Here is a 22044-nt window from a genome sequence, read left to right as displayed (position 1 = left end):
GCCTCATTCACGTCGGTAATCTGTTCAGGGAGTCCACATGGGGACCCCACTGAAGGGAGTACTGAACGCTTTGGCAAGCGGTGAGCAGTGAAAGCACATGGATCCCCATAGACTATAATGGGGTCCGTGTGCTTCATGATCTAGTTTCCTGTCTGCATGACTCGTGCGGAGACCATGTGGGAAGAAAGCAGACGCCATTATAGTCTATGGGCTCCGTGTGCTTCCACTGCACACCGCTTGCCAATGCGTTCAGTAGTCCGTTCGGGAGGGTGCCCATGTGCCTTAGGGTAAAGTGGATGGAATTCAAGTGAATCCCATGCTCACTTTGCAGTAAAAACCGTGCTGTGGACATGATGCGATTTCCAAAACTGGTGTGGTTTTGGAAATCGCAGCATGTCAATTAAACCCACGGAAAGGTCGGCGGTTTACCCATAGGTATAATTGTAACAGAAAGTCTGCAGAGGAAACCTCTGCGAAGTTTCTGTCTAAAGCATTGCGGGAAGAACCGCGATGCGTTGCCACCGCGGTTTTTCCCACAGCACTTTTTTTCTGAGGGATGCCACTTGAGGCCTTAGCCTAATACATATTTTAGTTTATACTGACCTGTCCAGTTTTTCAATGTTTACTGCTGAATGATCTTTCTGGAAACATTTTTGAGTAAAGATTGTTCATGTAGGTCCAACTTTAAGAAGAAAATTTCCAGATGATGATGGTCCGTTATTAGCTGGCTAAAGTGCTTGTTCATCACGAAATTTCATCCAAGTTATAACCAGGAATGTTCCAGTCATGTTTATTATATAAGCGTATTATCCATGCCTTCTATACACTAGGGAACACACTTCTACGCAATTACTGTACACAAAGAATGGTACCAATGGCTTTACATGCATCTTGACCTTGCACTTATGTTCGGCATATTCATACATTCACATGAAAGCTCATAAGAATACAAATCCCTGGGTCAAAGAGTGGTTTCTCTCAGAAATATTCTCGTTGATGGTATCACCTCCATTTTCATACTTTATAAGGTGTTCTCCCTTTTCCCTTCACATGAAGGCTTCTTTAATTTACTTTCTTATACCCTATGACCAGGTTCCAAGAAGGTTTTCTCCTTTCATTTCGCACCTGTCAGCAGGCTACGTGAAGCTCTTGTTGTCTCTTTCCGCATGTGTTTGTTTGCTGAAAAGCAATTTTTACAGGTAATTAAAACTGAAGAGGTTAAGGGTTTAAGCCCAATAGCGGACTAATGAGGCCCTCGCAGCTACTTGTCTACTCTTCACCAGTCCGCCAGCACACTCCGCACCTTCCAGAACCTGTTTACTTATAATATGAAAACCTTTTTCCTAGCGTACGCTCCTAAAATAAGATGTAGATGTGGGGTGTGGCTATTTATGTGGCGCGCTAATTACCGCAGGGCTCGGAGCCAAATGCAAATTTCACCTGGGATTTGGTGCAATTTAAATCCGTCTCAGAGCCGTTTATCTGAAGAGATTTGACAAGGTGTTACATGCTGAAACTGTTTATTTTAATGGTTCCACGTTTCCCAGAATTTACAATGAGGGAGGTTTGGAGAGCGCAGATAAAAGAAGGAAGGAATGGAATATATTTGAAAAATATATTAGATCAGTAGGCAAGACTCCCTCTAAGGCATCGATACAGATGTCTGTGTATTTCAAGGACAATGATACCGTGAATCAAGTAATTTTATTCTATGTAAACAAAAAGGCTTCATAGGATTGGACACGGACTAAACACAAAGTTACATGGTGGCGTTTCACCTCCAGGTGACTTTGCGGTGCCGTCTCATCAGACTTACTTAATACATGGCGCGCTTTCTCTTTTAGTCATTTCTTTGATATGATCAGGAATGATTTTGTTGCCCCTGGATAACTCATATTTTCCAGGTCAATAACTAAACTATTTTTCTCTGTGATACATACAGTATTCCTAAAGTACATAAAACTGTTCATGGGATGGGGTTAAGATAAGATAATCCTTTAATAGTCCCACCTTGGGGAAATTTCAGAAATTTCAGGTTATATGTAATGAAATGCGTAGTGTGAAAAAATGCCACTTAAAAAGCAATACAATTATAACATACAGTGAAAATTCTTTAAACTGCCATTTGGTCATCCAGTATTTGTGTCCAGCACAGAAGTACAATAAAGAATAAGGCTGATTTCACACAGGCTGAATTCGCCTCAAAATCCTGACCAAAAAGACGGTTCCCATTGAAATCAATGGGAGCTGGTCAGGTCTTTTTTCTGGGAGCCGTTTGTTCTGGCTCCTGGAAAAAAAGAGCTCATTCTCTAGGGTGATTCGCCTCGAGGGGCCCTGCAACTATAGGGCCCTGCCACTGTCCTGTAAAGTGAAAGGATCTACTGAGGAAATACTGAGCTAGCCTAGAGAAGATAGGCTATTCCCATATCAGTCTGCAGTCAGGAGATGGGAATAATCCATGTACAGTTTGTGATACAGAGAGAAATGTGGCCAATAAGAATTCAGATAAGTGTTACATTGGCCTCAAAACTACAACCCTGCCTGTGCCTCAGGACAGACAGGACAATCCTGCTAATTTACACCCCACTGTTGGAACCTATACAGACTATGTGAGAGAGTATTGCATGCTATTCCAAGTGAGAGATGTGGACTGTAAAAAAAGGTGTACCCAGTAGTAACGCCATAAGCATTCGGCATTGAGAATTTGGATACTGTTTCCCTTCTGCCATCTTAAATAATGATTGTGAGTTACCCTGTTTCTGCAATCATCTTTTCTCATGAGTGCTATTCCTATATGACCATCACAGACACTCCATCCTCCATTGGGTTCAGGAAGGCTGACATAGCTAGGACATGACCTGGGGGAAATGCTGCCACCACCAACTGGTACTCTTCAGGATACTCAGCACTGCACCAGCCCAGAGGAGAGCTGGAGGATTTGGTCGAGTTCCTAGCCAGTGTGACCATTACAAGTAATACTACTCCCAGCCTTCTGGCCTCTCCCATTGGGGTGCTGAAGGTTCTCCAGAGTGAGAGGTGATATTTGTAGAACAGCACCACTTTTGTCTTTAGGCTATGTGTGGTATTACAGTATTCAACTTTTTGTGACTGAGCTGTAATACAGATAAGAGCGGTGCTTTCTTTTTGTCTAATATAATACGATCCCTGTAATTTTTATAGCTCTTATACTTGATCATTCTTTACACTAGAGGTCTAAAAATTCACATCATGCCTTTGACCATTCATATACATCATTTGAAAACAAATATGACAGGCGTTCAGCACTGGTATGGCGGTGTCTCTTTAATGTTTTCAGTGGGTGGTATTGGTATCAGGCCACAGCTGCAATGTGCAGGCAGCCTCCATCTCCCCTTCGGGAGATGACAGTTTAATTGCAGAGGTGAAAATGGTACAGACCTGGGGAAAGATGCCTGGGGAGCTGTATATTACAAAGCTAACCAGAAATATAGGTGATTGTGGAGTGAATAGAGGATGAGAGGTGCATTGAGAAAGGAGTCTGCTTTTTGGTTGGCTTTCCTCTGAATAAATAGTAATTAAATCATACACGTCTTGACAGAGCAATTGCTGAGAGATGAATCCTCCTAACATAATTGCTTCCATTCCCCTGTTTTCCTAAATGCTGGGTAACTTTCTCCATTGCTTTCTGCAGAGGGAGATGTCACTTGTTCTCACTGGTGGGTGATTTAGTGCTGCATTTGCTGACGCTTTCATCCGCACATGCAGATAGTATCCTAATGTGGGTCTAATAAATATTCATCCCTGGCCCTCCGTTCCCCCACCCTAAAAGATGTTACCTCTTCCACAAGCTAATTACAGAATTCTGGATGCTAGTTCAGCTTGTCAAGGATTAGACTGCAGAACATTGCACCACTATGACAGGACTGAATCCAGACAATTGCAGAGCGCAGACACAGGACATTATGCAGTATTGCCAATGTCCATATTTATTTAGAATATTATGTGTGAGAACTTAATTGTTATAATATAAAGCAGCCAGCAATTACTGAGCATTACAGACACATTTGGAGGTAATCTGTCACTTCTCATGTCATTCCCAGTGTTTTTCACCCGTCACCTGATTCTTGGACATACTGTGATTATATATTTATATGACAGTGATGCCTCTCATATATATATATATATATATATATATATATATATATATGAAGGTAGTTTGGTAGAACAGTGGTGCGGACCCAACCAGTCAGAGACAGGGACACAAATCTTGCAGCAAAAAACAATTTATTTAAAGTAACAGTAACAGTAAAAATAAATAAACCTTTACGTCAGGCACAGGATAAGAAAAAAAAAATACAGCGTTAACTTCTGGCAAAACAAAACCTGCTCGTCTGAGCACTAACTAAACAGATAATACAAACTGTACATGTGGCTTACCAGCCAGGTCAGGTTTCAAGACATGACCCAGGCATTTCCTTTCCTCCCAGGATCCGCCCTGAAGTGCAGGATCTGGCCCAGTAAGGAGCCTATGACCCCACACCTGAGCTGCAGCTTATTCAAGATCTGCCCTGGACCATACATATGTCAGGAATCTGCGGGAGATATAACGTTCTTATATAGATTGTGAACCCCATATAGGGATCACAATGTACATTTTTTCCTATCAGTATGTTTTTATAGAATGGGAGGAAATCCACGCAAACACGGGGAAAACATACAAACTCCTTACAGATGTTGTTCCTGGCGGCATTGAAACCCAGGACTCTAGTGCTGCAAATCCATAAAACAAGTTTCGGAATCCAGCCAGAAAAAATTGTAAAACTTAGCTTTTATTCAATTATTCCATAAAATCCAGCATGTATACAGTCGAGCCACAGCATGGCTGACGCGTTTCAGTTAAAAACCTTAATCATAGCCTCTAGTGCTGCAAGGCTGCAGTGCTAACCACTGAGCTACCATGTTGCCCCACAGTAGTTTATACCATTCTGAGAGGTTTATTTGCATTGTTGAGATTGTAAAATGGTTTCTGTCTGCCTTGTGCAGTTTATAATATTGGTGTAAAATATTATTATGAAGTATGAATTCTCTGGAAAATTTATGTGCCACTTGCAGTAATCACTGATCTTTCCCTTTTTTGCAGTAAAATTTAACGTGTGTAATACAAGAACACAGGGAATCTGGTATGAGACCAGTAATCCAGATTTCAAAGTCGGAACAGATGGAGAGGTGTATACAGCCCGAAAGGTTCAGATCCCCTCCAAACAAGCAGTATTTGTAGTTGCAGCCTGGGACCACCAAACTCCAGAAAAATGGGAAGCTGCTATCCGTCTACTAGTAGAAGACAAGCCACTCAACCACAGTCGGCACCAGGTACTGTGATAAACTATGGCAATATGTGAAACAAGTAATACGTTTAGGTGGTAAATATATGTAGGTATAGATAGAAAACAGCAAGCAAACATTACGTCAGAGTTCAATGAAAAATTTAAAAAAATGTGTCGTATTCACCCAAAGTGCAATATTTAAGCTGAACATTACAGCCGTAATAAGCCCCATAAATTACATAGCAGTAATGAGCATGGAGTAAAAACTTGACAAACTGGGTGTACCATTGGTAAATGACAGTACAAATACTGCCCAACTGCTCTTTACATTGCGCTGCTATCTTTTTTTGTATATGTAAATGTTACGTTACACTTGGCATTACCAGCTAGGTCCTGATGTACAGTATTGTGGACCACGTTTCTGAAGACTCAAGTGCTTTATTGGGAAATACCGAACACTATGCCTTACCAGAATTTGGAAATTGGACTTGTTCACTTGCACCATGTTCTCTACCTGCCCTGGACTGCTGGAATGACAATTTCCATCAAAATCTTGTCTCTGCAGACTTTGTTGGTGTCCCAGCACATCCCTACCCTCTTTACAAACCCTGACTCCCACTGCCCCCTTTAGTAGTGCCACCATATTGTTACCTCTAATAAAGTGTCTCTTGTGATGCTCAATATTCCCCATAAATATTAATGATAAATAGGTATTAGCTATAGATATGGGAGGTAGATGTGTAGATATATGAGAACAATATAAATATGAGATATAGATATAATTATGATATACATATATGCGATAAACAGATATGAAATGAATATTTAAGGATACAACATTGTTCTACACCCTATTGTTTTATTTACAATATCCATATGGTTTATTTTTCACGTTAGCCTGTTTGGGCTGTGCCTTGACTGCAGGACAGGGCAGTGTATATGATGGAGGTACAGGTCACCATGACCAGAAAGCGCAGATGGGAAGGCATCCAATATTGTGCACTGCATTCTCCATGTGCTTTTTGGGGAAACACAAGACATAATGGAATCTGTGTATAATAAATGTAGTAACTAAGTATTACTATTATACCATGACAGGATAACACCAACATTCCATAACAACACAGTGCGGGTTCACACCTGCACCCAATCTCCACTTCAGCCAATCCAGCAGGTTTCCGTCTTCTGCCCCGAGAAACTGGACAGGGGACGGAAACCCGGCAGTCAGTTTTCCAACCCAATCACTTGAATGGGTTTGCAAAGTGACTGCCCATGAGCGTTTTGTGGTCTCCACGGCAATACCGTTTTTTTTAACCAGACACAAAGTCCTGCTTGTCCGACTTTGTGTCCGGTTAAAAAAAAAGGTTTCGCCGCTGAGAGGCAGAAGATGCACATGGGCGGTCACTTTGCAAACCTATTCAAGTGATTGGGTTGGAAAACTGACTGCCGGGTTTCCATCTCCTGTCCAGTTTCTCAGGGCAGAAGACAGAAACCCGCTGGATAGGCTGAAGCAGAGACCTGGCACAGGTGTGAACCCGCCCTCAGTAATACATTGCTAGATACATACAATACTCATTGCCAGAAAGATGTCTGGTTACTATGCTGTGAGTATAAGGAGCTGTGCACCTGTTTGTCCATCACATGACCATGGACTGATTTTTTCCACTAGGAGTAAGCAGAATGAATGACAGCAAGCAGAGATCTAGAAAATTGAGATGAATTGATATAGAGAATATATTAGAAAATTGTACAACTTTTCATTATGCAAACAATAACATTTGTTTTTTAAAATTGGACTGAAAGTGGACAACCCCTTTAGCAACACCACCATACAATGACCAAATAAAACCATCTTATCATGGATATCACCTAATAATAATCTGCTGTACTGTTCAACATCTCCCAGGCACTCTACTACTGAAAGATTACTCATAATAATGATAAATAGATTTTATAGATATGATATAGATATGAGAGATTTAGTGTCTGGCAAATACTGTACTGCAGAAATATACAGCTAGAATTATAGTTCCCCAGTATAATAGTGAAAAACATACAGTGCTCCTGAGAGCCTTGTAGATTATATAGCACCATTCACACTGTGGTTCTACTAAAATGCCTATCTGTAAATAGCTCCATACAGATATTGCTTTCAGGGTTCCTAATATAAAATTATGACATAAAGTTGTGTCCTACATAACATAATGCTTTTGTAAATATATCATTTTAAAGTATATTCCCTATTTGGCCAACATCAAAATGTTCCCCTCTAGATTTTCTGACAGTATTTGTGTCATTTTGTAATATACTTTATTAATAGAGATGAGCGAACACTAAAATGTCCGAGGTTCGAAATCCGATTCAAACAGCTGCTCACTGTTCGACTGTTCGAACGGATTTCGAACCCCATTATAGTCTGTGGGGGGAAATGCTCATTTCAGGGTACGCAAAATTCGATAAAATTATACTTATCTAGTTCACAAGTGACGGTCGGGCTGGATTCTCCTTGAAGTCTTCTCCCAACACAGTGTGAGTAGTGTTCGATTGAGTAGGTGTTCGATCGAATACTACGGTATTCGAAATACTCGTACTCGCTTGAACACTACTAGCTGTTCAAAGTTTAAGGTTCGATGCAGAACCAGCGTTGATTGGCAGAATGCTTTACATTCTGCCAATCAACGTTGGTTCTTCTCTTACTTTTAGAAGTCTTCTCCGCGCAGCGTCCCCGCGGCGTCTTCCGGCTGGAATTCACTCTGCCTAGGCATCGGGGCCTAGGCAGAGCCGACTGCGCATGCGCATGCGCAGTCGGCTCTGCCTAGGCCGGATGCCTAGGCAGAGTGAATTCCTAGTGAAACCCTACGTCTTTTTATCCTTTCCCTTGTTCTGTATTGAGAGCTAGATCCTGCTTTTCACTGTGTATGGTGTAAATGCTTATGTAAAATGAGAGATGGGGAGGGTCACATCAAACCGGTATTATGAAACGTTATAAAACATAGCAACATGCTTTCTGTGTCATATGACAGAGCAGATTCTCTCCTTGCATATGTGACTAAGGTTCTACCTGTATTATTTCTAGAGATATCACTGCTTGTAAACATTCGGGATTGGGATATTTATATGCAGCTGTATATACATATCCTAATCCTGACTGTATTTTCAACCAGAGACATCTCTGGAAATAATATAGATAGCACTGTAGTCTTAGTGTCATATGAAAGAACAGGATTAACCTTTATAATGCCTGAGGTTTACCTGCTTGAAGTGACCCTGCCCTCATTTACTCATCATTTTACGCAAACCCATATGCAGTACACTGTGAGAAGCAGGGAAAAGCTCTCAATACAGAAGCAAGGAGATGCAGGATTTCACATAAAGGAGCCAAAATTTGTTAATAAAGCATAAAGTATTTTTAATGAGAAATAGTGCTGGAAACGTAGTCTGTGAGTTTAGTTACACTTTAAATTAGACAAGTCTACACTAGGCTTGAAAAGACTATAACAGAGTGGTTCCCTTTTCATTGATGCAGGTTGCTCCCCATTTACCTTTCCTTTTCAGGCAGATTGCTCAGCCTGGCCCCCCTCTATCACCCATATGCCCCCTCCCCCCAGACTGCTCCCCATCCTCACAACAGACACTTCCTCATCGTTGTCATGGACCTCCTGTGCCTTTAGACAAATAGATAAATCTGTCAGCCTGTCTGTCATGTATGTTTCAAATGTCTCTTTCCAAATCCACAAACAAGACTATGTGCAATAATACCTGCAGTCGGCTGCGTGGAAATTGTAATATTTTCTATTCCATGAGTAGAGTGATGTGTCATAATGATGACTGTAATTGTGTTAAGCTTTCCTGTTTTACCAGCTCATCTTCTAATTATTCCGATACCTTTTTCTTTATTTAAGTGTGGAGGTGACTTTACCCTCCGGGCACAATTATATTCATGTTTGCAAATCTCACAAACTTCATTTTAATTGAGAAATGACAATTTTTTCTGAATACTAAGCAGTTGTTTTATTAAAGTAAAGGAGATCCCGCAAGCAGATCTTATAGAGAAATCTAGCCTCTGAATATATAGTGCTTGTTTATGATAAAGTGGATAGTGAAGGATTTCACCAAATATTATTGTAGACAGGAAATATTCCTTTGTGGTATTATTACAGGGTTTGTCTGGTTTACATATTCCCTTTGTATAAGCCCTCTTCACGCAAGTCAGAAGATCCGTCTGCTTGGAGACTAGAGCTGTGGCCTTCACTTCAAGATTTACAGCCTGATTGAAGGAATTTACAGCAGATCAATGTAACACTGATGGTTTATGGCTGCCACTGCACTTACTTCTTCCACTCTAGTCCCCTCTTCCTCGCCCCTGACAGCTCAGAGTGCCAGCATGCCCCCATGTGCACACACATACTGGGTACACACTTTGCCTGTTTCTGCTGCACTCATAGGGTGCATATGTCGGCCTTCATGTTCTCTTAAAAGGCCAGCGCACATCTCTTAAAGGGGTTTTCTAAGATTTTTTTTTTAACAGGTAGACAAAAAATGTGCTGAGATACGTTTTCCTGATTGAGACCAAATAAAAATTTCCTACCCATTTGCACAAATGTGTGACCAACACAATCTCTGTTACAATCACTTCTTTACTGGTCCTGATTGTGTACCGTTCATTGTGCACATGACTTGAGCCACACCCACCATGTGTGATGTCATCAATGATGAAAGCAGCATTTATCTTAACTTTAGTGACTGCCAGAGCAGACAGGAGCATAAGAGGGCTTATCCTGATCACCAGACAAGCCAGCATCTGATTCACAGTAGTGATTAGAGGCAGTAGAAGCAGAAAGGTAGAAAAATGCATTTTTTTTTTTTGTATTTTTTTTTTTCTAGCTTCTATTTTGTCTCTATCAGACAGAAATTCTTCTGTGAGTGGTCAGATTGTTTTATGGATACTAATGGGCTGGCAGCATTAGGGAAATGCACAGGAGATGAGCAACGTGTGAAAGATGTGAATGTTTTATCATTAGCATCCTACAAGGAAAACTGAATGCTTTAAAAAGCATGAGTGGGTTTCAAAAACCCTATACATTTAACAAAAAAACTATGTATTTGGTTTTCTGATAAAAAGATTTTTTTCTGCAGAACTGCACTATGTGAACACAGCCTTACTGTGAAGTGTTCCAACCTTTAGGCTAATGCCCCACATTGCGGAAACACAGCTTTTTTATTTTGCAGGTTTTGTTGGAGTTTTTTGAGACAAAGCCAGGAGTGGATTGAGCAAAAGCTAGAAGTAGAAGAGAAGTATAAGGATTTCCTATATATTTCCCATTGTGTCCACAGCATCTATTTTTTCACAAGGTGTGGATCAGATTCATTTACACCACGTGGGGCCCCATCCTTAATGTTCCCTAAGACTTCTTGGCTATTTAGGTTTACCCATTCCCCTCACAGGTTCCTGAGTAGTTAGGTTCTATCTGACGGTAAGTTCACACCCCTTTTTTTTGTCAGGATTTTGAGGCCATATCCACCTTAAAATCCTAACCAAAAAGACGGCTTCCATTGAAATCAATGGGAGCCGGTCAGTTCTTTTTTCCGGGAGTCGGCTTGTTCTGGCTCTTGGAAAAAGAAGCAAGATACTCATTGTTCAGGCTGTTTCGCCTTGCGATTCGGCCTGAAGACATTCCCTCCTCCCAACAAGGTCCATTCATTGGGCCTAATCCGGAGCTGAGGAGTCGCAGCTACCCGTTTATTGGTCCAGAACCTGAGGCGGCCTTCGCCTCAGGTTCTGGTCCAAAAAACCTTGTGTGAACTTACTCTGATGGTTTTGCTTAATGCTGCTTCATGTATTGTCTGTTAGCAGCCTGGTAATTTTCCCCCAGTGAAGTCCAGATTACCATACAGGGGTTAAAGGGAGAGCATTAAGTCTTGCTTATACTACTGCCTTGGGAGAGACTAAATTCAAGCAAATTTTTTTTTTTGTTTTTTTTGGGTACACTCGCTCCATAACTTGCTGTCCGTGACGATCAAAATGGTTCTAATGGGGATTTGCAGGGACTTTCACTTGATTAAACGGGTTCCATTCTGGTTTGAAGGGTTCCCTACAGATTCAAGGGATAGAGTTTCCAGAAGATGCAAGAACTCTCAGTATGAATATACTACAAATGAATGGGGGTCCCAAAGGATTGAAGAGTATCTCCGTGAATTAAATATGTTCCCAATGGACTTTCTAAGGTTCCTTGCAGATTGACAGGGTTTGTAGCTTGAATAAAATGCTTCCCAAAAATTGCTTCCTAATCTTCCACCCCACACATACATATTTCTTTTGATATCTACATCAAATAAAGTTCTATTTTTAAAACTAAAAATCATTCTAATTTTTTCAACTTTAATGTGTTTTTTGCAATTTTCCTCCTATACATAAAATATAGATGAAAGTGTTTAGGTAACATGCAAAATCACTAATTTGAGATTTATTGTCAAGCAGTAGATAGGTAAATGGTAGCTGTAATTACAGCCCAGCATGTAAAATACATTATAAAGCAATGTGATACATCAGCTGTTACTGTTCTCTGTTTATGTAACAATGAATCACTTCTCCGGGTCTATTATGTGCGAATGACACATCAGGACTCTGCCACGTTCAACTACAAAACTTCTGCTTTTAGGATGATGATCTGTTTCCTGTCAAGAATGTAGCAGGGTTAGTGTTGGGATCATTCAGAAATGTAGGAGTTGAAGTACTGAATGTATCACATTATCTAAGGGGTAGAAATCTATTTCCAAATACCCATCATGTCATTTCTTACCATGTTTATTTAGCACAGTGGTTATATATGGAATAGTAATGGATCATTTCTTTTATATTCACCATTCATTTTATTTGGATCTTAGTTACAGACCATGTTACGCTCATCGGTCACAGTAGTTCTACTCCAGGAGAAAGGTAAACTGTTTCTTTATTGCCAACTACTGGGGTAGCTACCCTATAAGCCAATGTTCAATCTATTGGCAAGACTAAGGATGTAAGTAAACAACGCATTTCAGGATCATCAATGTAGTAAAGGGTACAAGTTTTGAGACCACTTAGGTGGGTCAGAGAATAGTGTTCCTCCTTGCAGCGACTTTCAAGTCAGCATAGGAAGTTTTATAGAACGGGCAATGTTCCCTAAGGAAAAGGTATACAAAGTATCTTCTTCTAGGACGAAGGATGTTTGTCTGCTGTCACCTATTGGGAGTTACTACCCTATAAGTGCCTTACTCATTAACAGACCTTACAATAAATCTATGGCTATAAGCCAGACCAAAAACATTTTCATAAGGAAACGTCCCCCATCCACAGACATTGCTCGTCTTTGCAGGGTATTGGCCTTTGGTTGCAACATGCTTTTGGGAGCATTTGTGCTCCTTTAGAACCAATTGACTGTATTTCAGTGGCAAGTATTTTAGTTATGGGAAGCATTAACAGGGTTGTCCAGGTTAAATTAAAAATTCCTGGCTAAGTCCCCTATGGTGTAGATCATTTTCCTGATTTCTTACAATTAAAAAGTGTAAATTTAATAAAAAGTTGCTTGTACCATTGTGACTTTTACTGCAAGTTTTGTTGTGATCGCAGTGTGGCTAAAAGAACAATGAAGCAGAGAAGCAGTAGTTATTTTTGGAAGATCTAGCATAAATGTCAATTCCTTGAAGGATAGCACATTGTAATGACATACCATTGTCATCAGAAAGCACAAGGTAGTGACATCCTTCACAGCATTTTACACACATACTGAGACCATTCATGTATCATAGATTTGTTACAAAGATCACGTTTCTATGGACTATAAGCATCTACACCACAACTAATGCTGACAGTGTTTTTACTCACTGGAAAAAATATCTCCCTTCACGCGTTTTTAGAAATGAAAGTGAGAAACTCACAGAGACATTGAAAGCCAAATTGTAAACTGGGTTAGGTTTTGATTGTGTATTCATCAGTGTTACATGGCTGAGCGCTTTCCATTTAGTGCGGCCTGGGGATATTCTGCACACCTCCTCTTGCCGAGTAAACTTTGCCCACTGCACACACTTTTGCCTTTGAATCAGCAGAAACTTTGCCTGCGTTGTTCATTCTTGCGGTAAACCTGAAAGCATTTCAATTAGAATATGCAGATGAGGCTGAATGTTCCCCACAGGAGTACATTATATCCCCAGAGGCATCTCGGATCCATCTTGTCGAGAACAGATCCCCCCTACTTCATCTTCATTCATGATACGCTCTTCCTCCTTCTTCAAAATTTAGTAAATGGTTGCCTATGAGAGCCATGTATGCGGTATATAAAGCTAAATATAGCATTGGTAAAAGGAAAAATGATTCACATGTTTAAGTCTATCATTCATTTTGTAGACATCAGAAATATATTTTGATATAAGAAACACTGAAGAACATCTTCTTATAGCCTGTAGTTCCCATTTTAATTCCTACAAAGTCATCAAAATATCTCTATAATGTAAGGAATGTAATTAGAATACAGGGAGGAGGGAGATGGAGCTGCAATTTCATGCTTGGTATTTCAATGGGTGGAAAGCAGTGGTGATATTTGTCAAACAATGGAGAACCTGCCTCCTTAGAAAGCAGGAAAAGAAGAATTTATCTTCCCATGAGCGCTTAGATAGGTGATAATGTGGTGCATCTTCAGCGCAAGTCCCGTTCATAGGCTAAAGATGCAGCACATCCTCCGCTCTGCACCTCTCTTGGCACTTTCCATGATTGTGGACGGAGCAGGGTGCGCCAAGGTAGGGACACCTCGGACCAACATATTTATTATTTCTGGCATGAGGTATACAGGAAGTTTATGCCAGTTCTTGACTAGCATAGATTTCCATTACAACAAAACGCCAGTTTTAATAAATCTGTCTTGCTATTTGCATTCTAAAAAAGACAAAGAATCTGCATGAATCTGCACACTTCTAGTTACATTGTGTTAAATGAGTGCCATTAAACTGCAACTCCCAAAACAGTTACTACTAGGGTTTGGTGGGGATGCCAAGAGTTAGACCCCCAGTTGGCCTCTCTATAGATGGTTAATATTATTATCTTGTAAAATTCCTTTAATTATGCAGTTATCAGAATGTCTGTCTAAAAAACTTTAACCATAATCCTTTCCCTATAGCAACAGGCAGTGAAGGATGGATATAGAATATAAAATACTACACACAGAAGGCTCAGATACTAAGGAATTCTAATGTTGATGCTCTATCCCATAGAACTGTACTAAGTTGCACAAAGATAGTAAATCCATAGTTCCTCAATGTATGCATCACTGAAGAGTCTATAAGATTGCAATTTGGATTTCACACCACAATTCATGATATGTGACGATTCGAAAGTCAAAGCATCAGACAAGTTTTTGGTATGTTACACAGAGTGTTAAAAGATGAAAATTTGGCTTATTCAGAGTGGCTGTATATTGTATTACTGTTCTGTCATATTTGTTAAAACGGGACAGTTAGTAAAAAGTTCACAGAGTTGTATATGTTTAAAAAATGAGATGATAAAACACCCATCACTCCGATTAAATTCCCCCACCAATCTGAAGTTGATGGCTTATCCTAAGATTAGGCCATTTGTATCCCAGAAGTCCCAGAAACAAGACCTTTAGGATGTGGCCCCACATAGTAAAAAGACTATAATGGGGTCAATGTGCTTTCCGCATGGTCTCCACATGGAATATGCGGACAGAAAAGTAGTTCACAATCTACTTTCCTGTCCACATGATTTGTGCGGAGACCATGCGGAAAGCACACGGACCCCATTATAGTCTGTCAGGTCCGAGTGCTTTCACTGCACACCGCTTGTCAATGTGTTCGGTAGTCCGCTCTGGGGGTCCACATGCGGATTCCCCCGAACGGATTACCGACGGAAATGTGAATCAGGCCACTTTCCGCAGTATAGTATTGGATTAACTAGGTTTGATTCATCTCATCTTGACTTGGTTTAGGTTTTTCACCTGCTTTATGTTGCTGGTTGTCTTATGTGACAAACAATCAACACTTTGGCTCACATGGTATATAGCAGGTATAAAGCAGGTACTAGACAGTACTCTATGTCAGGTACTTTGCAGTACTTTTACTTACACTGAAAAACAACAAAAGTGAAGGTGAGGTAATGTGATCTCTGATCTGGTACCACGAAGTGGAAAATGGATGTAAATGAACAGCCCAGGCAAATCTGATTCACTGTTTTCCACCTATTGCATGGTGCAGGGATGCAGCACTCCTTTGGGCCATGCTTTGCTTCAGTGCATTTATTCTCCTCGGATTGTTTCTTTAACCGTGCTGAATTGTCATTAACAAGACCAGATTTTGCATGTTGTTTGTAGCACCATTTTCAGCCATATTATCTTCACTTTAGTACATTGTAGAAGAAAGTAGCGATTTTTATTCATCATTTATCCTACTAGTACATAATTCATTCTATGGATGTATATAATTTAAGTTATCTGCCTTCAGCCAAAGAGTTATGTAAAACTTTTATATTACAGATCCATGCAGAGATAGTGCAGAGAATACTAAGACTATGAGAAAGACGCTTTCTGATTCCTATCAGTCACAATTCATGCATGTCTCATTTCAAAGACAGCTCAGGATGTGAAGCTTTCATTCCTTTTAATTAGGGCCACATTGGAAATGAAAGGAAATCTCCGCGTTTAGTAACTTTCCTTTACAGATGTTTGAAAATCCTGAAGTCAAGTCTAGCAGCCCGTCCCCACATCGCCACTGCATTAACATTCAGGGGGTTATGACTGTGCGGGTTCCATTGATCTCCACAGTGTTCCTATACACAGTCCTAACAGAGTGGTTGTGTGGGGTAGCAAATGCTCCATCTTCAAAAGCTCTGTTGTAAAGGCAGTCCCCAAAGAGGTGGTTATTTCCTTAATAATACAGCGGAGACCCGGAGGCTATAGCATTTTTAAACACCCGACATCCGCCATAATAGTACAGTGCTAAGGTGTCAAAACAAAAGTATCAAAGTTGTAACAAAAGTTATATATATTAGGTATTGCCGTCATTGTAACAACCTGCAGAATACATGTAACATGGCTGCACAGTGAACACCGTAAAAACGAAACCCATAAGAAAGTGTCGTACATGCAGTTTTCCTCTAATTCCACCCTATCCTTAATTTTTTTCCAGTAAAAAGTATGGAATATTAAATGGCCTAATATAGCTCTGTGAGTGGAAAACTAAAAAGTTATGGCTGTTGGAAGGAGGGGAGTAAACAGGGAAAATCGAAAAATGAAATATGGTTGCTGCAGAGCCATACGAGGGCTTAAGATTATGGTGATACCAAATTTATATTGTTTTATTTATTTTTATTTTATTTTTTTGCAAACAAGTCATTAAAAAGGCCTTATTCCCCTAATTTTTTTTTTTCTATTTCTGTGTGCTTTGATCACTTTTTATCAAATTTTTAAGGGAGGCAAAACTGTAACAAAACAGAAATTCGGCTCTTTTGATTTTTTTTTTTTTTTTTTTTACAACTATGATGTTCACCATGTGGGAAAAATATTTTTAGATTATAGATCAAGGATATTATGGATACCTAATCTTTTTCACTTTATTTATATATGTATTATAGGGAAAAGGGATGATTAGAATTTTTATTTAAGTTTTGTTACTGTAATTTTTAGACCCCCTAGGGGTCTTAAACATTGGGTGTTCTGATCACTAATACAATGTATTGCAATGCATTGTAAAATAAGGGTACTTCTATTACAGACTGAATAGAGTAATGTAATGCAAATATATGCCAAACAAGCCTGGGAGCCTTCAATAGGCTCCTGGCTGTCATGGCAATGGATCGCCGAACCTGGATCTTGTTCCAGGGACCGGCGATCCACTCCAAAATAGTGCCTTGGTCAGCTTTGACCAAGGCTTCAGGTGGGTTAATGACTGTGATTGTGGGCATTGTTGTTGGGTCTACCCTGTATAATACAGTCGAGACTCGGTGACATATTTAAATACCGGACCTCTGCCATACTATAACAGTAGATATTGGGAAATTGATTGGGTTGGGATATTGGGTTGAAAGGAGTCTGTCACCGAGGTTAAACATATTAAAACACTTAATGGGAGTCTGTGTGAAGCACATTAAACAAGCAAGACAGATAGGTCAGACTCACCTGAATGCAACAGCTTTTCTCCATGAAAATGTGTGCATCCGTTGCCGAGACATTACTTTATTTCACAATGTATAAATGAGCAGTGTGGTTAACCAAGGTCAGTTCAATTGCTCTAAACTGCTATACCGTGCACGGATCCAATATGTTAATGTGATCAGAGAACACAGGGCTAGGCGAGATTTCAGTCTAGATCCTTGACCCTGATGAGTGGGGGTGTTTATAAGTGCAGTGTGGAGAGTAGATATTTGGAGCAATGGAGCTACCGTCAGTGCTTCAGACTGATCATTTGCATATTGTGGAATAAATAACTCGGCCATGGAGGCATGACTTTTCATGGGGAAAAAAAAGGTATTACATTCAGGTGAGCCTGACATATGTAACTCTGTTACTGACTTAAAGGGGTTGTCCCATCTCAAGGATCCTATCTATACTGGTAGTTTATGTAAATTGAAGCCATTTTCCTAAATATATTGCTTTAGAAATTCTGCTTTGTTTGCCTGCTATGTGACCTTATTCCTCCCAATGTTTACACTGTGTTGCTATAACCACGGGCCTGGGAGATAGGACAAGTGACGTCACTTACTCACTGCCGGCAGGGCAATCCTTCAGTTAATTGCACTTTGCTGATAATGTCCTGTCTGTTATCTCTCTAAGTAAACACACAGATAACACGGAGTCCGTTCTGTGCAAGAATTTGCAGATTATCTGACCTGCCGAAGTGTTGTGTGTCCTGTTCAGCAGGAGGGAGGGGGAGGGAGAGAAATACAGGAAGTGAGAAGCAGACACTGCATACAGCATGGCAGAGATGGGAAAACCCCTCTAATATGCTTCACCCTAATGACAGGAAGTTCCATATCAAGCTATTTCAACCTACACAACTTGGCATTTTCAACTTACAAATGCCAGCCAAAACTGAAAGGTAACAAGTAATATATAGGGAGTATAATATGTTAGAGTAACATGAAAGCCTCTTTACGATGTGTGTGTGTGTGTGTGTGTGTGTGTGTGTGTGTGTTTTTCTTGTTAATATAAAAAACCCAAATTTGGAAACTGTGGTAGCCACCTTATGAAAAAGAGAGACTCTTCATTCACCAGGCCCCAGTGCGTCTACAACCTCTCCACTCTATTTGTCTGTTATCAAATAATCCTAAATTTGAGCAAAAGCCAATATTTCCTACAGCGCAAGTGTCTATGGAGAAATATATGACTTTAATGCGATCCTTTGGCTGTAGCAGGGACCAGGGCATGAGTTATAGTTCCACACTTGTGTTGATAGATCTGTGTAACACTATGGTCAGCGACCAGTGTTTTTTGTGTTGGGAATGATCCATGTATAAATAGTATAGGATGACGTGCGGCGCACTGTGTTCTAATAGCAGGAAATATTTCCTGGTGAAGACCGGAGAGGAGGATGTATGAGGCTGATTGTGTTTACTGACATTTAATAAAGTAGCAATCTATCGCTCCTTAATTCTCCAGCTACATCTGGCACATCCTGTACGCTCATAACGCACTAAACTAAGAGGAATGTACAGTATTTTACCTCGATTTGCTGATTTAATTACACAATTGCTCCGTTGTGTAATTGTATTGTTTCTGTAAAGGGAGCAGTAATTTTATTTAATGGCCTGTTAATCAAAGCCTGTGTTTCTGGATATGGAGAGCCAGATAAAGGTCACACAACCCCCTCTGTGCCGTGCAGATTCAGCGAATGTTGAAGACATGGCAAGAACAAACTGCACACTGACTGGGGCCAGCTGTCAAACTAGCTTAAAGGGGGCATACCATCAATACAAATGGCAATAAGCAAACTGAATATGCCTAAAGTATTGCCATTAAAAAAAAAAAAAAAAATTCTCGCAGAAATATCACAGTTGTGGCTTTGTAATAGCACCCCCTCCTGTTCAGTCTAGGAATCTGCATGTTATTCTACTGAAGCTCTGTTAGTCATGCACATCCAGGAGAATACAGTGTAGCTTCTGCTGCATCTTCAGTAAAAAATCAGGGTATTATTAAGGCTGGACATAGACTCTCCTGCTTATCTAATTGCTTTACGTTCTTTGCTTGTATTAAAGAAGCGTTCACACTACTGCCGCTGTCCACACAGGGGTTTCTGTCCTAAACCCCGGGAAACTAGATAGGGGCAGCTTGTCAGCAGTTAGCTTTAAAAACCATTCATTTAGATGGGTTTTTAAAGGTGACCATCGGCATCTGTATGCAGCCTCTCCGCCTAGAAACCTATATGTACAACTTTGTGTCCATGCAAAAGAACCGGTTTCCAGGTGGAGAGGCAGCATAGGGATGCTGGTGGTCACCTTTAAAACCCATTTAAATGAATAGGTTTTAAAGCTGACCACCGGGAAGCTGTCCCCTGTCCAGTTTCCCTGGGGTTTAGGACGGAAACGCCTTGGTGGACTGCGGCAGTAGAGTGAACACTCCCTTTGACATCTATCTTTCACTAGGTTCACAATAGCAGTTGGATTTCTGCATGGGGACCCAAAAAACTGAAAGCTAACCTAATTAAAAAGCGATTACCTGCGAAAATCCACGGACCTTATAGACTATAATGGAGTCTGCCGGGTTTCCACCTGAAAAATGCGGGAAAATGTGGAGAGAAAAGTCCTGTGTGAACCAAGCCTTTGACCATTATAAATGGGATAGAATAGGCCATAAAACATTCCGGGCAACCCCTTTAAAGTGCCCCTTTCATTCTATATTTGTTGTAAATAGGTTACGCTGGGTTCACACCTGCGTTCAGGGTCTCCGTACTATGGTTTCCGTCTTCTGCATGGCAGAAGACGGAAACCATAGACCGGGTCCGGCCGTGCGCGGCGGTGAGCGTTTTAGGCTCTCCGCCGCGAAACCGGATTTTTTATCCGGACACAGAGTAGTGCATGATGGGTGAATGAATGGGTGAGAAAGTCTCCTGCAGGCTTCCGTCTCCTGCATCTGTTTTATGCAGGAAACGGAAACCTGCAATAAGGACCCTACAACACAGATGTGAATGAGCCCTTACAAGTTTATACACACCCTTTAAATGGCTAAAACTGTAATACAAGGTATAATTTTCTGCTTCACATAAAATGATAAAATTCTACCTATCTATAATCACGGCTTTAGGGAAGCCATTACATATGGATTGGTATACAGTATCTTCCTTAAAGTCAATAATCACTTACATCTTACAGCTTTACTAAGTTCCAAAGTATTTCCTCATTTTTCTTTGTTTTCTTGGCATGGAATGAAAAGACCTGACTGTTTAATAGATGCCAACAATATAAATTTTACCCATCAAGATCCACATTTCACCCAATGAAAAACACAGCATGCTGCACTGCATTATCAGTCTGCTGTCAAATCCGCTCTTTCTTTAACATTAGGCTCAGTGGTTGATGGACTGAATGACTAATGCACCAAATGCAACCATTTTATAATGTTCTTCAGTCTGTTTCCGTGTTATCATTAATAGAAAAAATAGAGAGTGTATTGAAAAACCGATGCATTCATATTAATCTACAGTGTACAGTCACTGCCTGACCGTCCTCACGCTATAGAGTATCTCATCCAGTGTAATGTTTCCCTGCTTTCGCTCATTACAATATCTCCAGAAATATGTCCTAGGCTTTGTTTGCATCTGCACTAGCAGTTCTGTTGTTCTGCTTTGTTATGGGTGCAAAACTATTACAGAAGCCCTGGATCCATTGCCTGTCAAACCCCATTGACTGCAATGTGGGTCCATCATTAGGGGTCCAGCATTTTGTTGTACATTTTGGGCATTATACTGGACTATTTTGTTCCGAATTTTTGACAAAACCGGGGGCAGAGGTTCCTAACTAGAGATGAGCGAACACTGTTCGGATCAGCCGTTCCGAACAGCACGCTCCCATAAAAATGAATGGAAGCACCTGGCACGTACACTTTGCCGGCGGCCGGTCGCCGTGCCAGGTGCTTCCATTCATTTCTATGGGAGCATACTGTTCGGAAAGGCTGATCCGAACAGTGTTCGCTCATCTCTAGTCCTAACTGATCCTCCAATATGATGCAGCGAGATTTGTACTTCTGTGTGATGATTATTTCTGGGTTAAGCCCAGAAAGGGTAAGAACTGCATAGCTAGCGGCATAACTAGCCAGCTATGAGTAAGGGGCTTGGAATGGATGTCCTGAAACACGTAAGTGATTTTTGTTGTTTCACTTCATGGATCCTTGTTGATGTAATCTTTTATGGAATTTTATATGACTAATTAAAAGATAACATTGCTGGATTTTTTATATATTTCAAGAACTGCATAGGGTTAGGTATATCAGTTTCCTACCAAGAGTCAAATACATAATTAGTTTTAATGGATTCTGGGCCAAAAAAAATAGTCTTGCCCCATTGGCTTTGAGTTATGTTAGGTCCATTTCTACTAAGTGGCTGTTTAACTCCATGTAAGAAATGGGTCCATGGTTCCCATGAGCTGATGACAATAGCATGGATATACAGTACTCAAATATTAATGGCACTAAGGGCAAAAGTCAATGGGCTTCACTATTTGGCCCCACCATATCAGTAGTGCACAAATCTGTGCAAATGTACTGAAGTG

At 40.5% G+C, this 22044-nt stretch overlaps 1 protein-coding gene across 1 annotated transcript in view; it reads left to right on the top strand.

Annotated features, from left to right (window-relative positions):
• Positions 1-22044, top strand: part of CDH4 (cadherin 4) — a 575855-nt gene that overhangs the window by 435178 nt on the left and 118633 nt on the right. Inside the window, exon 3 of the mRNA XM_075277003.1 lies at positions 5120-5349. Within this exon, the coding sequence (XP_075133104.1) occupies positions 5120-5349 (230 nt within the window). The remainder of the gene's footprint in view (positions 1-5119; positions 5350-22044) is intronic.

The sequence above is a fragment of the Leptodactylus fuscus genome, chromosome 6, assembly GCF_031893055.1.
Source record: "Leptodactylus fuscus isolate aLepFus1 chromosome 6, aLepFus1.hap2, whole genome shotgun sequence".
In the NCBI taxonomy this organism is placed as follows: Eukaryota; Metazoa; Chordata; class Amphibia; order Anura; family Leptodactylidae; genus Leptodactylus; species Leptodactylus fuscus.
The sequence above is the reverse complement of the archived record's forward strand: the minus strand, read 5'-3'. Positions and strand labels throughout refer to the sequence as shown.